The 14601-nt window shown below is 45.1% G+C and overlaps 1 protein-coding gene across 1 annotated transcript in view; it reads left to right on the top strand.

Annotated features, from left to right (window-relative positions):
- The window catches only part of TNFRSF11A (TNF receptor superfamily member 11a), a 94855-nt gene that overhangs the window by 74502 nt on the left and 5752 nt on the right, over positions 1-14601 (top strand). The window contains exons 7-8 of the mRNA XM_007935541.1: positions 2350-2402; positions 4576-5311. Of these exons, the coding sequence (XP_007933732.1) occupies positions 2350-2402; positions 4576-5311 (789 nt within the window). The remainder of the gene's footprint in view (positions 1-2349; positions 2403-4575; positions 5312-14601) is intronic.

Here is a 14601-nt window from a genome sequence, read left to right as displayed (position 1 = left end):
TTCTCATGCCTCCTGGTTCCACTGCTGCCGTCTGTCTGCTGGGGCATTCTCTCAGCCAAAGGAGGTCCAGTGCGGGGATCTCAAGTCCAAGGACGCATTCTACTTCACTGCCAGCTCTTCTCTCTTGATGGCAATGAGAGAGAAGAGCCTTGTCCCCAGGGCTGGACAGACTCTTCTGTCTTCAGCTCAAATGGAGCTCTGCAGCTTCCCTTGTTGGTATAACCCTTGCCCACTGCCAGCTTTCCTTCATGAGAGCACTGACTGAGTCTGCTCATTATTGAGGAGACACATGAGCTGAGAGCGGAAGGACAAGTTGGGATTCACTAGTCCAAGGGAGATCAGGGAGAATCGAAAGCATTCCAGGTGGAGAGCAATAGTCTGATGAAGGGAGCATGGGAGCTGGGGAACTGGAAGAGGCAGTGCAGCTGAGGCGGAAGGTACGGGAAGCAGGCCTTGGATGTGAGATGGAGCCGGAGAGGTAGGCGGGGCCAGATGATGCCAAGCCCCGCAGGCCATAGCCAGGGAAGCAAGAACAGCCCTCCAGTTAGAGTGTGGAAACTACACGGACAACTCAGGAGTTGGCCAGGGGAGGGTCTAATACTGCTGTCACTGTGTGCCATCGAGTATATTCTGGCTCATAGTGACACTATCAGACAGCAGGGCTGGGTTCAAATTACTGGTCTTTGGGTTAGCAGCCGAGCACTTCAACCACAGTGCCACCAGGGCCCCTGTGACAGTAATAACAGCCGTGAATAGCCATTACCTCTGTGTACAAATATTGTTGTGTATCATTTATGATTGACTAATACTGATTCCTTCAAGGAAAGAGCTGCAAATTGCCTTTTATTTTGGGCAACTTTATTTTGATATAATTTCAAAAATATAGAAGAATAGCAAGAGTGATAATGACAGTGGTAGCAATAACTGCAGGTATTGATGTTTGTTACGTGCCATCACCACTATATGCATTTTACACCTGCTAACCAGGTCTTCACCACAGCACTGTAAGGTTGGCACCATGACTGTCCCCATCTTATGAGGAGTCAGCTGAGGCTCAGAGCATTGAAATCAACTGCATAGTCACACAGTAGACTATACCGTAAAAGAGATCTGGGTACAGACTGCTTGGCACAGTGCCTGGCTCAAGTAGACGTTAGGTGTTGTTAGCAGTTTTACCGGCTATGGTTATCCTCCCACAGAGAGGATTATATTAGTCTTTGTAGTGAATTAAAAAAATAAACCAAACTCACTGCCATCAAGTTGATTCTGACTCATAGGAACCCCTCGAATTTCCTAGGCAGTATCTCTACAAAAGTAGATTGCCCAGTCTTCCTTCCAAGGAGCGGCTGGTGGGTTTGAACTGCCACCCTTCTGGTTAGCAGTCAAATGCCTTAGACACTACACCACCAGAGATACAACCTTAAATATTCATTGGAGGTCACCTAAAATTTTATAATATAAATGCATAGATTTTATTTTTATTCATAGATGTAACTTCTTTGGTATCGCTTCTGTTTCAAAGAGTCAGTGGATAAGCACACGTTCTTCTCTCATCTGAGATGCCACAGTATATGGTAGAACATTTGGGGCCCCTGGGAACTTAACAGAGCCGGACAGTCCTCCTGCTTGCATTTTACTTTTGTTGCGGGTAAAGTTGAGCCAGTTTACTGGAAAGTCTGTCTGCTGGACATGTCTTCTTTGTTGCCTACAATGCCTGGGCTGGTCCCTCATTGCCCACGAAAGATTGCTGGGGGAATGAGAATGTCCGTCATCATAATAGCAGCTCTGGCAGCCCCAAAATGTGTCCAGATGTTTGATGGACCATCAGGGGACTGTGTTTTGCATTACACGGGAAGAGCAAGCTGTGTTTTTGATTGTAGGAGTGAGGTGCCTTCGTAGGCTTTAGATCAGTCGACTTATTTTCCCTCACAGGAGCTATCCCTGAAAGACTTGGGAAGGATTATGTTTAGGGGTGTAGCTCAGTGGTGGAGCGCATGCTTTGCATGCATGAGGCCCCAGATTCGATCCCCAGTACTTCCATGTTTGGGAGCTCTGGTAGCGTAGTGGCTAAGACACTTGCCTGCTAACCAGACGGCTGGTGGTTCAAACCCACCAGCCACTGCTTGGAAGGAAGGTTGGGCAATCCTACTTCCGTAGTGATACTGCCTCGGAAACCCAAGGAGGGGTCGTTATGAGTCGGGTTTGACTCAACGGCACATAACAACAACAACAACAATAATAACAGGACGGCCATGGTAGACAATACTGAATTCCATATAGGAAATAATGTGGACAACCTGTATGTCGTTGAAATCAGCATATGACCTTAATTTTGCTTTCTTTTTCCAGCTAATCTGTGGCACTGGATCAATGAGGCATGCAGCCGCCTGAGTGGAAATAAGGTAAAGTGAAAAGTTCCCAACGCCTACTCTGTACCTCACAGTCAGGCTGATACAGTGTTACCAGTCAGATAGCGAGCCCCGCTGTTTCAGGGGTACCTTCATGAGGTAATGCAACCTCAGATTCCAGCATTGATCCTTACAGAGTAACCCAAAACCCAAGTCAACCCTCAGCCTAAACACCTCTTCTTCTTCTTGTTTTTTAACCTTCTCTGTATTTTATTCCACTTCCGTCCCCTCTGTGTACATGTTTTCGCTTTCAGTACCAATCCTGATTGTCTAGTACAGATTCCTAGAGGGCAGAGTCCCCACTTTTCCTTTACTCTGTAACCACCACACCACCAGGTCTCCTGTAGTTATTGAGCAATTTTAATACAATTTCAAAATTATAGAAAAAGTCATAGAATGGTGCAGAGCGCTCCTGTGTACCCTTCGTCCTGTTTGGCGGTGACTTACGTGTGGTCACACTGCTTCGTTGTTTGCTGTCTGTGCGTGTCTTCCTGAACCATTGTAGAGCGAGTGGCACGTGTTGTCCTCCTATGCCCTTAAATATATCACCTGTATTTCTTAAGAGCAAGGACATTCTCTTATAGAACCACAGTTGTGTGACAGGACAGAGTAGAACTGCCCCATCTGGTTTCCTATGCATAATCTTTACAGGAACAAATCCTCAGGCATTTCCTCCCTGAGAGCTGCTTGTGGGTTGAACCACCCACCTTTTGGTTAGTAGCCATGGGCTTAAACTTTGTGCCAACACGGCTTCTTTAACCATAGTATATTTATCAATATTTAAAAAAAAAAATTAACAGTTGTACAGAACTATTATCCAATCCACATTTTATAGTAAAATGCCTTTAATTGTCTCACTATGCCCTATAGATCTGTTTTCCTAGACGTGAAATGGTATGAATTTTAAACTACGAGCACATGCTGATTTCTTCAGTCCCAGCCCCACAGGATTGAGTCTAGCTTTCCCTTTCCCATATTCGGATTTCCTTCCTCTACCAGTGTGACACCTGACTCCTGTTCTCACTATATTTACTCATTGGCTCAGTTTTAGAATATATACAAAATAGTTTTAGAATTACTAAATCGTGCCACAGTGAAGTACCTGCAAACTAGAGCTTGATACTAGCTTATATTTCTTTTTGTATTTACACGGAGGGCATGTAGTCACAATACCTTGTCCAGAAGTTACTTGGGGTAGCGCCTCTGCAGGAGAATGCCCTTCATTTGAAGTGCCGTTAGCTTCTTTTGTTTCTGGTGGTATTCCGTCTTAGGCTTCTCCCCTGTCCTTACTGAGTTTATTTTCTTTTACTTTCTATTCCATAATTTTAAATGATACAGATTAAGTGGCCATGGTAAGTGCTAAAAAGGTGGGGAGGCTGCATCTTTTGACCTTCTCTAATCCCAGGAAAGGAAGACAGAATCACCATCAATAGCCCAAGGCCTGTTACTGCAAGGCCAGACATGCTGCCTCCCTCCAGCCTTGCCTCCCAAAGCACCCACCACCCCTCTCCTGGGTCCGAAAATTCACTGCAGTGGCCACACAGAACTCACAGATTACAGGGTTTATTAGAGAAGCACCAGGCTACAATTCAAGTTCAGGAAAAACGCTCAGTCTCTCTCCCAGCCCCAGTCTCTCTCCTAACAGTCTCTCACATCTCTCTCCCAACAGTGTGTGTGTCCCTTGGCGTCTCACTCAGCAATGCGTGTCTCTTGTGTCTCTTGCCCAGCAGCGTCTGTCTCTTTCAGCAGCACATCTTCCTCAACCAGCAGTCGGAGAGAGACCTCTTCTGCCTCTAGGAGGCCTCCTTTTGAGCCTGGCAGAGTGGCCAAACTAACCAATCATAATGTCAGAATTCTAAGCACCTGAGAGAGAGCAGGAACCTCCCAGAACATTGCCCCATGTTGCGCCCAAGAGAAATACCCCAGGTGGATTACTTTTACAATCAGGAGCTCCTCAGTTGCTCACAGCAAATTTCACCACAGAGTTTACAAAGACTTATGGCTAGACAAGCCACACTAAGTAATTTACTACACCGCAGTGAGCTTTCCATCTGTACTGGTTATGGTGAAGGTAATGAATATAAACACCATTTTTTGCAGCGTTTAGCAGAGCCACTCTGACAGCCCTGGGTATTAATACCTCTGCCTTCTGAATTCACATCAGCAGGAGTCCGCAGGCGATGGCTTTATCCGGACTCACGTGGCAGCCTCTAGTCCACGCCAACTTTGTGAAGGTGTCTTACTGCTGACCCTGGAGGAGAAGGTGTTTTCTGAAGACACGTGCTATCCAGATATGGGTGCGTGTGCAGCAGAAGATGCCACAACGCTCTCCTTAGTCAGCGAGGTGGAGGGGAACCCGCTCAGGCAGATGCCTATGGAAGATGAGTATGTGGACAGGCCTGCCCGGACCTCAGACTGTTTACTGGTCCTGACTCAGCCTGGAAGCAAAGCCACACCCCCTTTCCCTGAGCCCCTGGAAGTAGGGGAAAATGACAGCTTAAGCCAGTGCTTCACTGGGACAGAGAGCATGGCAGATTCCGAAAACTGCCACCTGGCCGAGCCCGTGTGCAGGACTGACTGGATTCCCATGTTCTCTGAGAAGTACTTGCAAAGACAGGTGGAGGGTGGCACTTGCCCCCACTGGGCGGCCAGTCCCCACTCAGCAGATGGCTGCACAGGCTGCTGTGACCCTCCTGGGGAGGACCGGGAACCCACCATGGGTACCCCGAAAAGTGGACCCTTGCCTCAGTGTGCCTGTGGCATGGGCCTTCCCCCAGAAGCAGCAGCCGACAAGGCAGAGGGGGGAGGTCAGCCCTGGGATGAGGCTGGCGTGAGCCCTCCAAAGGCTGCTAGGGGAGGCCCTGGCTCTGGAAGCCCCTCCTGCGACCACCCACCTGCCACTGGTAAGTGACTGTCTTAGTCTCTCATTTCTAAGCTCTTCGGAGTTGTGTTTGAGGGCAGGTATCACATTTGGGGATGAGGGAAACTCAGCCAAGCTAAATCAGCCTTACGGTTTCTCTTGATGGGTTTGACTCAGTCCGTGTGTCAAGTCTGTGGATCACGCCCACTGCCGTGTGACTTCATCTACCACTGCAACTGTTTCTGTGTTTATATGTGTCCATACCAGGGTGTGGCCACACTCCTCCTGATAGGATGAGAACTAAAACCCCAGCATTGATCTGTACAAACAAAGTCAACATTGACCTCAGGACTGGCCAAGGCGTTCCCTTAGATTCCTGGTTTTTGGTTTGGGTTTTGTTTTTAAAGTAACCGGGACCCCTTTGATTCCCCCAATGAAGCACTTATAAATTTCAGGAAGACAAAATACCATGGAGCAGCTGGTGGGTTTGAACTGCCAATCTTTTGGTTAGTATCCAAATGCCTTAGCCACTATACCACCAGAGCTCCTTACAAAATTGTTGAGTTAGTCCTTAATTAATTCTTATCCTGATTAGCATGTTGGTTCTATACCAGATTAATGATGCAGTAAAACAGGCCTTTAATGCTTTATATATGAGAAACTCTTTATAACCACTGCATATAATATATTCACAGTACTGAGAAGATAATTTTACAATTTAAAATCATTATAGAGAGTTATTGCTCCAATACTGCTTATACATGAACAACCCACCAGTTATTATATTATAAGTTTTTTTCACTAGAGTGAAATACCATCTGTTTTATTACAAGGTTACAAGGAACTTTGCAGCTGAAAGGTAGGGCTTTGTTTGGCTCAGGATTATTTACCGTTTGGAGGGGTAGCCGTATCTTTGAGGACTTTATGAAAGCTAGAGACGTTCTCACCGGAAAAAATGTATATGTGGATTTGAAATCAAAACTTTTTTCTTACTACTTATGGGGCTTCAGAGAATCCTCTTGTCTTCAAAAAGGAAAAAAAAAAAAAAAAGCCCATTCATGAACCGTTCCTGACTGCCCGAAGGTGCCCGTTCATGGACCACTCCAACTGCCCAGAGGTGTTTTCTTACCAGCCTCTTGTTTCAGTCTGCAAGTGTAGTGCCTTTGAATTATAGTAAAACCTGTGAAAGCTGAGACCTGTGCATGGTGGAAACCTGCCAGAAAAGGAAAACTCAAATATTTTTCACTAAGAGTGATAGCAAAGTGGTAAGACTGTACCCCATGAAAGGCAGAGAACTTGTGGGACCTGATAAAACAAGGTGGTCCTGTTGGGATCCGGCTCCCACAGGTTTCACTGTATTTTTTAACCCAGAGGGGGCTAGCTCGGTGCCTCAGAACAGGACTGTTTCGCCCAACAGTGATGAGAGCTCCTTGGCGTTTCTGATAGAACAGTGGTACTTTCATCTCTTCCCATGCTTTGTGACTTTTCTTCAGCTTCCCAAATTCACTGATGTATAAATTCTATAATATCAGTTCTCAAACTGGAAGGAAAAGGTAGGTTTCCTGGGATATGTTTCAAAGAGCTGATGTGTTTTTCTTCCAGAAGACTTCAGTTTTTTTGTTTTGTTTTGTTTTGTTTTGTTTTTTAAGATTTTAAGGATTCCATGGCTGGTTCTGTTGTTGGTGTCATTGTTCTGTCTGTCTGGTTTTCCTCCACAGGGGGAGAGGAAACACTCACAACATTGATCCTCTGGACTGTGGGGAGCGGGGAGGCTTGCTCTCAGCCCAGGGCAGTGGTTGGTCAGGTCTTGGCAGCACAGCCAAGGACAGGACTAGTGTTTCAGTTGGTGAGACCAAGAAGGTGACACTTGCCACTGTGTGATCTGGGAAGTATTGGCCAAGGTTAAAGAGATTTTTCTTTCTTAGCGTCCTGAAGTGAAACGCCCCTTCTCTTCACTCTCGTGAAGAGCAAGCAGTGGCTCTGCCTGCTTTCCATCATTACCTTTTATTTCTCTAACACTGAACATCTAGACATGGGAGCTCTGGTGGCGTAAGGGCAAAAAAAAAAGGAAAAGCGTGTCATCAGCTAAGTGGTGTTAATTTGTGGAACGTTGACACTGCTTTTTCTGTCTCGTCTGGTGCTTAGCCATGCAAAACATCCACGGAGAGTCTGTCTGAGGACGCCAGCAAGTGGGCCAAATTAATTTTTGCCTAAGGAGAGGCAGCGGCCAGATTGATTTTTGAGGCTGTGTGATTCTCACCACAATTACTTCTCCACGAACAGGCCGTATGACTTCTGGTCAAAATAGAACTTACTCATTATTGCTTTTTTTAAATTGTCATACTTTATGTTCTATAAAGAAGCTCTGGTGGCCTAGTGCCTAAGGCATTTGACTGCTAACCAGAAGGCTGGCAGTTCAAATCCACCAGCCACTCCTTGGAAGGAAGATTGGGTAATCTACTTCCATAGAGAAACGGCCTGGGAAACCGAAGGAGGGATCCCTGTGAGTCGAATCTGACTCAGTGACAGTGAGTTTGTTTTTTCAGTTTGATGGAAAATGTTTGAAAGAGGGTGGAGCTTGGGTTAGAGGGAAGAGAGGCGTCTGATCACAACTGATCCTCTAAATGCCACTGTGCTTGCAGGACTTAAGGGAGATGACCTTCTTTATTGGGTTGTGTTTCTGTTATTATTATTCTTTTATTTTTATTGTGATGTGGGTGAACATTTACAGAGCGAATTGGTTTTCCACTTTACAGTTGATACACATTTGTTTGGTGACCCCCATCGCAGTCCCCACAGTGTACCAGCCCTTCCCACTTCCCCCGTGTTGACATTTCCCTTTGTCCTTCTTTCTGTCCCTTCCTGACTTCTGAGCTTTATCCCTGGACAAATCCCTTTTGGTTGGTTGTTGGTTGATTGTTCTGATGAGTGTTGATCTAATTTGGTTGATTGTTCTAAGTGCATACCTTCCTGCTATTAGGTTCACCTTATAGACCTGTCTATTGTTTGTCTGAAAGTTGAGTCATCGGAGTGGGTTGAGTGCCTGTCTCAAAGGGTGTCTATGGGCCATAGTCCCAGGGGAGGGTTTTGGATTTTTATTTGCAGTTTTTTTTTTTTTTTTAATTAAGTTATGGCCAAAACTTTCTTAGTAGGGAAGAGTATCTCCTTTGGGGCCAGTATCCTTTTGAAGAGAATGCTTGCTCTTCACATAGCTCCACATATGTTGACCATTCTACTGGAAATCATGCCCTTTGTGGTTCAGGCTATTTTATAATGTTGTAACTCCCAAAGAACAGTGAGAATTATTAGTAAAGAGAAATGAAGCGGAAAGGCATACTTTTGGCTATGTCTTAAATAACCGTATTTTCATTCATGTCTTACATGATACCTAACCCTGATGGCATGATTGTGGTTACCTTGGTTACAAGCCCTCTTACCTAGAGTTTGGAGAATTCTCACTGTGCTATCCTAAGAATTATTATTTCATATGAAAGAAAAGACAACTGCTTATAATTAGGGAGTTTGTATTTGGCCAGACTTCATTTCTCATACATCAGTCATGTTGTCAGAAGGGACCAGTCCCTGGAGAAGAATATCATGCTTGGTAAAGTAGAGGGTCAGCAAAACAGGGGAAGACCCTCAGTGAGATGGGTGACACAGTGGCTGCTATGATGGGCTCAAGTATGGCAGTGATTGTGAGGCTGGTGCAGGACTGGGAGGTGTTTCGTTCTGTCAAGGTCACTATGAGTCAAAACCAAGTTGACCATACTAACAACAGCATAGTTGGCCAATGACTTGTTTTGGCTCCCAAAGTCACTCATTTGGTTCAGTTTTTTTTTTTTTTTTTTAATTGTGATGTGGGAGAAAGCCCACAGAGAAAATCCATTTTCCGTATGGCAGTTCGTACACATTTTGCCTCATGGCATTGACTGCAACCCTCACGGTGCAACAGCTTTCCTCCCCCTAGTCACCTCTTCCCTGTGTCCCTCTTTCCCGTGCACTCCTGCCCTCCTCCCCTGCTGTCTCCCGTGTAAACACTGCCCCTCTGCTCTCCCATGATTGATCACTTCAGGTAGTGTATCTACCTGATACATATGTTCATCCCATATGCCTGTCTATTATTTGGCTGGAAGCCACAGGAGTGAGTTCAATTCCAGACCTGAAGGGTGCTAGGGGCCATAGTCTCAGGGGTCTCACCAGGCTTTATCAGACCAGCAAACCTGGTCTTTTTTTTGTTGTTGTTGTTCTTTTTTTTTTTTTTTAGGATTTGGGTGAAGATTTACAGAGTAAATTCACTTTTCATACAGCAGTTCACATATACTTTTTTTTTTTTTTGAGTTTTGTTCCACATTGTTTTCCACTCCATCTAGGATCTCCTGCACCAATCCTCCTCCAAGTGGTTAACACTGGTAGCCAGGCACCATCCATTTCCTCTGAGCTCTTGGTTATATAGGCTGAGGATTGCATGGTCTACCTTGGACTAATTATTTCCATGTGTCTTTGATTTTCTTCATTCTTCTTTGCTCTGGATGAGGAGAGACCCATCTTTGCATCTAGATGGCTACTTACAATGATTCAGCTACTTTTGAACTGGGGAGAGTTGTTTACTGTCTCACAACAATTCTTGATGAATACCAGTGCCCTATTTGTTTTCTATCAAACCTTTATTAGGGGCCCACAAAGCCACAGAGGCTTGGAAACAAGTGGAGTATGATGCCAGGAAATGTACAACACAACAGTAATTAATAATTTGAGAAATCAAGGCCGTCCACAGCTGCCCCTCTCTGTTCTGGGTCTATTATTTCCCTTCACTAGGCACCCACCTAAGTTTTGGGCAAAACCAGCCTCTCAGTGATGACCCTGTCACTTCACTGCTTCTGCTCTTGATGTACTTCTCCTAGTATGAGCTGCCCTCTCTCCCCAGGGTGCCCTTTGGCACATCACCTGGTTCCTCCTGTCCATCAAGCACCAGCACCAGTGCTAGCCCTGAACTAGGAAGGCAAGATGCTCTGTGGACTGCCACTTGGCTCTTCCACACCCATGGCAGCCATTCAGAATTAGTCTTGGAATCTCTTTCTCTCTGAGCCTAGACATAACTCAGCACCCTTTATCCACATGGCTCTAGGCAGCTTGCCATGCCTAAACTTTCTAATATCTTCCAAGATGCTTAATCATAGGATGTCTGTAGACTTACTCATTCATCAATCCAGTCATGAGCAAAAAGATGAACAAGAGACCATAGTTCCTTGTTTGTTCCCCAGCTTTCTCTTAGCCTCCCACTTCTCCATCGTGCCCCAGAGAGCTGGGGGTAAAGCAGAGGGGTGGGAAGACTGCCACTAGCTGGACAGAGGGGGCAGAAAATACAGAAGCAAAGGTGCGCTGGTCCATCCCAGTGGCAAAGGCAGATACCTTGGAGTGAAGGGTCCTGGAAGATGAAGGGCTCCTGCCTGCCTCCCCATTTTGCCCCCTGACTCTGTCTCCCATCTCTGGGTCCCACCTTCTCTGGAAATGATTGTTTTCACCATCTATTTCCATCCTGAAAGGACAGAAAAAGTTTTCCCTGCCCAGATTTCTGCCCCTAGTGCACAGCCTACTGTAACTTTCTTAACTCTGTTAGTATGCCATCCGCTAGCTTCAGTTTCACTTTTAGCTAACTGTTGAAAGAACAGATGCTAGTACTTTGACCCTGAATCTTTTTTTTTTTTTTTTTGGTCTTTTCAATTTACTGGCTGCTTATATTAGATTACAAAATGGAGGATGAGTACATTATGTTACATTATGGAAGAGCAATCAGTACAATGTCTCCAAATTGCTGAGAATCATAGCCTAGCCAAGTTGACACATAAAGTTACCCATCACAGTCCACCCCTTTTGATCCTGAATCTTTGAGTTGAAGGTAGTGTCTCATAATTTTGTTCTTTGGTAATAACGTTCAGCAGTCACTGGTGCTAAATGCCAATGCATTTGTTCAAAATATATGGAAAAAAATTCATCCTATACTTTGTTTAATTTAGCCTTGCCATCCTTCTTTCTGTATTAATTGGGCTCCTTTTGGAAGGGTTTGGTTCATAAACCTTTCCAAGTAATTTTCAAGTGTGATTCAGAGTGGAACTATTAAATACTGCTTCCTGTCCCTTCCCTTGTCATCATACACCGAGTGCCTCAACCAAATGCCTAAACCAGGGCTTGCATTTCCATAGAGAGGAAAATCACATGAGAAGCATATGGGTTAAATATAAAATACATTAAAAAAAAACCCAAAAAACAGAAGAACCCAATGTAGCCTGGATAATTTCAGAGTGCATGTGTATATTTTTAGTTCTGTTCCTTGGAAGAAAATCTACATGACAATTTGGTGGTATTATTTTCCATCATTCTTGTGATTTAATATTCATATAAATCATGCATTTAAAGCAGCATAATAAGCTTCTGAGAAGAAAAGCATGCTCTGCCTTGCTTAAAAATGTAAATTGTCAAGGATTGAGTTCTTAGCATTAAACTTGTTCTGTCTGCCTGAGAAAGAGAGACTGTGTAGGACCACCCATGTAACTCATGGACTGAGCAAAGTATAAACAGCTTTCTGATCATGAGGGGACACTCCATATGTTCATTTGCTTCTGTTGACTTACATGCTATTTTTATCTCAAATTATTTGAATTTTTTTCTAATTAAGTTGCATTAAATATTAATGTGAAGGTGACTAACCCATTTTAAATGTTAGAAATGCTTCAAAATTCCTACTGAAAATCCTCCTGTGATTCTGGCTTTCAGATTTACTTTTGGGTAGCCTTCCATACAGTTTTCGTTTGTCTCGTTGCACTCACATACCTCTAAGATTGTGTAGACGTACTGAAGGTTATGCAGTTCTATCAGTGATATCTTCATGTGGTAATTGCTTGGTGTGGGTTATCTTCTTAAATCTTCACAGAAATCTAGGGCCAGTTACTCGCCCAGGATCCCACAGCTACTAGATAATGAAGCTAGGATTCACATGCTGGTAAAGCATGTGCCTTTAACAGCCACACTGTCGGCCCTGAGATCGTGTCAGTGGCCCTGTTTGCAATGGCTCACTGCCTTGGAGACTCATCCTTGTGCCAGAGGAGAAGGGCAAACCCCGCCTGTCCGGGCTCTGGCTGCTCTGGCCGAGCTTGGGGCGTTGGCCAGGCCAGAGAAGCCTCATCTCAGCCCCAAAAGGTTCCAAGGGATCCAGGTTCTGTGGGAACACAGGCCTTTGCAGTAATGATGGCCCCTTGGCCTGTCACGAGACCCCTCTCGTGGGCCTGTTGTCTCTGGAAGTGGCTGTTCTCACGATCGCTGGTTCCCTTGTGGGGAAAGTCCTTCCCCCCATGTGCTGTCAACCTTGTCTTTTTGTAGGTAGTGTTGAATTTCTCAATAAGCAAGGCAGGCACAGGCTTACTTGTGCTTACCTACTAATCTATAGTGAACAATTTCACATTTTGTGACCACATCAAAGATTCTGCTTCTAGGTATGGCTGGTAACTGTCTCTCTCCCAACCCCACAGCACCTTCCTACAGAATCCAAGCCTCTTTTTAAATGTATAGCCCCTGACAAGGATGGAGTACCCAGTAAGCAAGATAAGCATGGGCTTACTTGTGCTTATTTACTAATCTGTAGTAAACAGTGTGATGTTTTTCGTGTCATGAAAAACATGTGAAACTGTTCACTACCAATTAGTAAGTAAGCACAAGTAAGCCCCTGCTTACCTTGCTTCTTGGGTAATCCGCCCCTGTTTGCAGGTGCAGTAAAGTTGCCAAGGACAGCCTTGAAGGGGAATGGTTTTAGTAATCCAGTGCTGTTGTAGCAGAAATATCACAAGGGGGTGGCCTTAACAAACAGAAATTTCTTCTCTCGGGGGTTTGGGAGGCTAGCAGTCTGGATTCGGGGCACCAGCTCTAGTGGAGGGCACTCTCTGTCCGTTAGCTCCAGAGGAAGGCTCTCTTGCCCTGCCGTTCTAGGGGAAGGGCCTTGTGTCCTTTCAGCTTCTATTTCTTGGTCCCTTTGTTCATGTGGTGTGGCACCTCTCCTCCCTGATCTGTGCTCCTTGCTTGCTTGTTTCCTTAATCTGCTCTTATATCTCAAAAGAGGTTGATTTAAGACACCCTCCACTACTCCTGCTTCATGAACATAACAAACACAAGCCATCCCTAAATGGGATTATAACCACAGGTGTTGAGGGGACACACTTCAATCCATGACAGAAATGCCGTCAGAGAGGCAGCTGAGGAAGGTAGGAGAGAGAGGACTGGCAGGGCTTCTTGTTTGCTTATATTTCTAGAGACTTTGTGGACCAATGGCACCCCTAAAAACCTTAGGCCTTTGTAAGCTATCTTAGGTAAGCCTCCTCCACACCTTGCTCCCTTTTTACATTTCTACCTAACCCATCACCAACAAGGGAGCAGGGCACCGTAGGAGTTGCTTGGCACTGAGTGGAGAGAGTTACCCCTTCAGGGCTGTGTGCCAACCAGGGCAATCATGGTACAAAGGAAGCCCACAGCACCCACCTACGATGCAGCTTTCCAACATGGTGACCCATTGATGTTGCCATTCCAGGTGCTTGCCCTGCTCAGTTCAGCTCACGTGACCTTGGAAAACCTTCCCGATCTAAAATGTAGGAAGCAAATGGTAAAGAATGAGTCCTTTTATCAAGGACAATTCAGAACTGAGGTGCCTTTTAACCCACTGCCATTGAGTCCATTCTGACTCCTGGTGACCCTACAGGACAAAGCACAACTGCCCCGTAGGGTTTTTAAGGCTGTAAATCTTTATGGAAGCAGACATGTCATCCTTATCCTACGGAGCGGCTGGGGGTTCAAACTGCCAGCCTTTTGGTTAGCAGCCAAATGCTTTAACCACTGTGCCACCAGAGTTCCTGAGATATATTACAGAATAAGGAAATGGCAACTCATTCCCAAACCTCATCTAGTCCAGTGCTACATTTACTTCACAGCTGATTTGCATGGTAAGAAATGCGACCATGTGGTTTAGTGTAGAAATGTTTAAATGAGTGGTCTAACCAAAGACAGTGTAATAATGATGATTTCAGGAAAGAAAATAAAAGTGGGTTAGATTCAAGGGAAGTGCCATATCAGGCTTCAAGACATGTTCAGATCTTCCAACAAGATAAGGATGGCAGGATGACATTACTTCTGAGTTCACTTCATGACTCTGTTCCCTGGGGCAGTTCTTGAGCACACATTCTAGTAGCAGTGATGCCATTGTGGCATCTGTGACTGAATGTCACCATCTCATTTGATCCATATGTCATCGTGCCAGGTAGTCATGCATTCATTCACTCACTCATTAACAGGCAT

This window comes from Orycteropus afer, unplaced genomic scaffold (genome assembly GCF_000298275.1).
Source record: "Orycteropus afer afer isolate SDZICR_OR568_19922 unplaced genomic scaffold, OryAfe1.0 scaffold00029, whole genome shotgun sequence".
Lineage (NCBI taxonomy): Eukaryota > Metazoa > Chordata > Mammalia > Tubulidentata > Orycteropodidae > Orycteropus > Orycteropus afer.
Note: the sequence above shows the minus strand (reverse complement) of the source record. Positions and strands in the feature narration are given on the sequence as shown.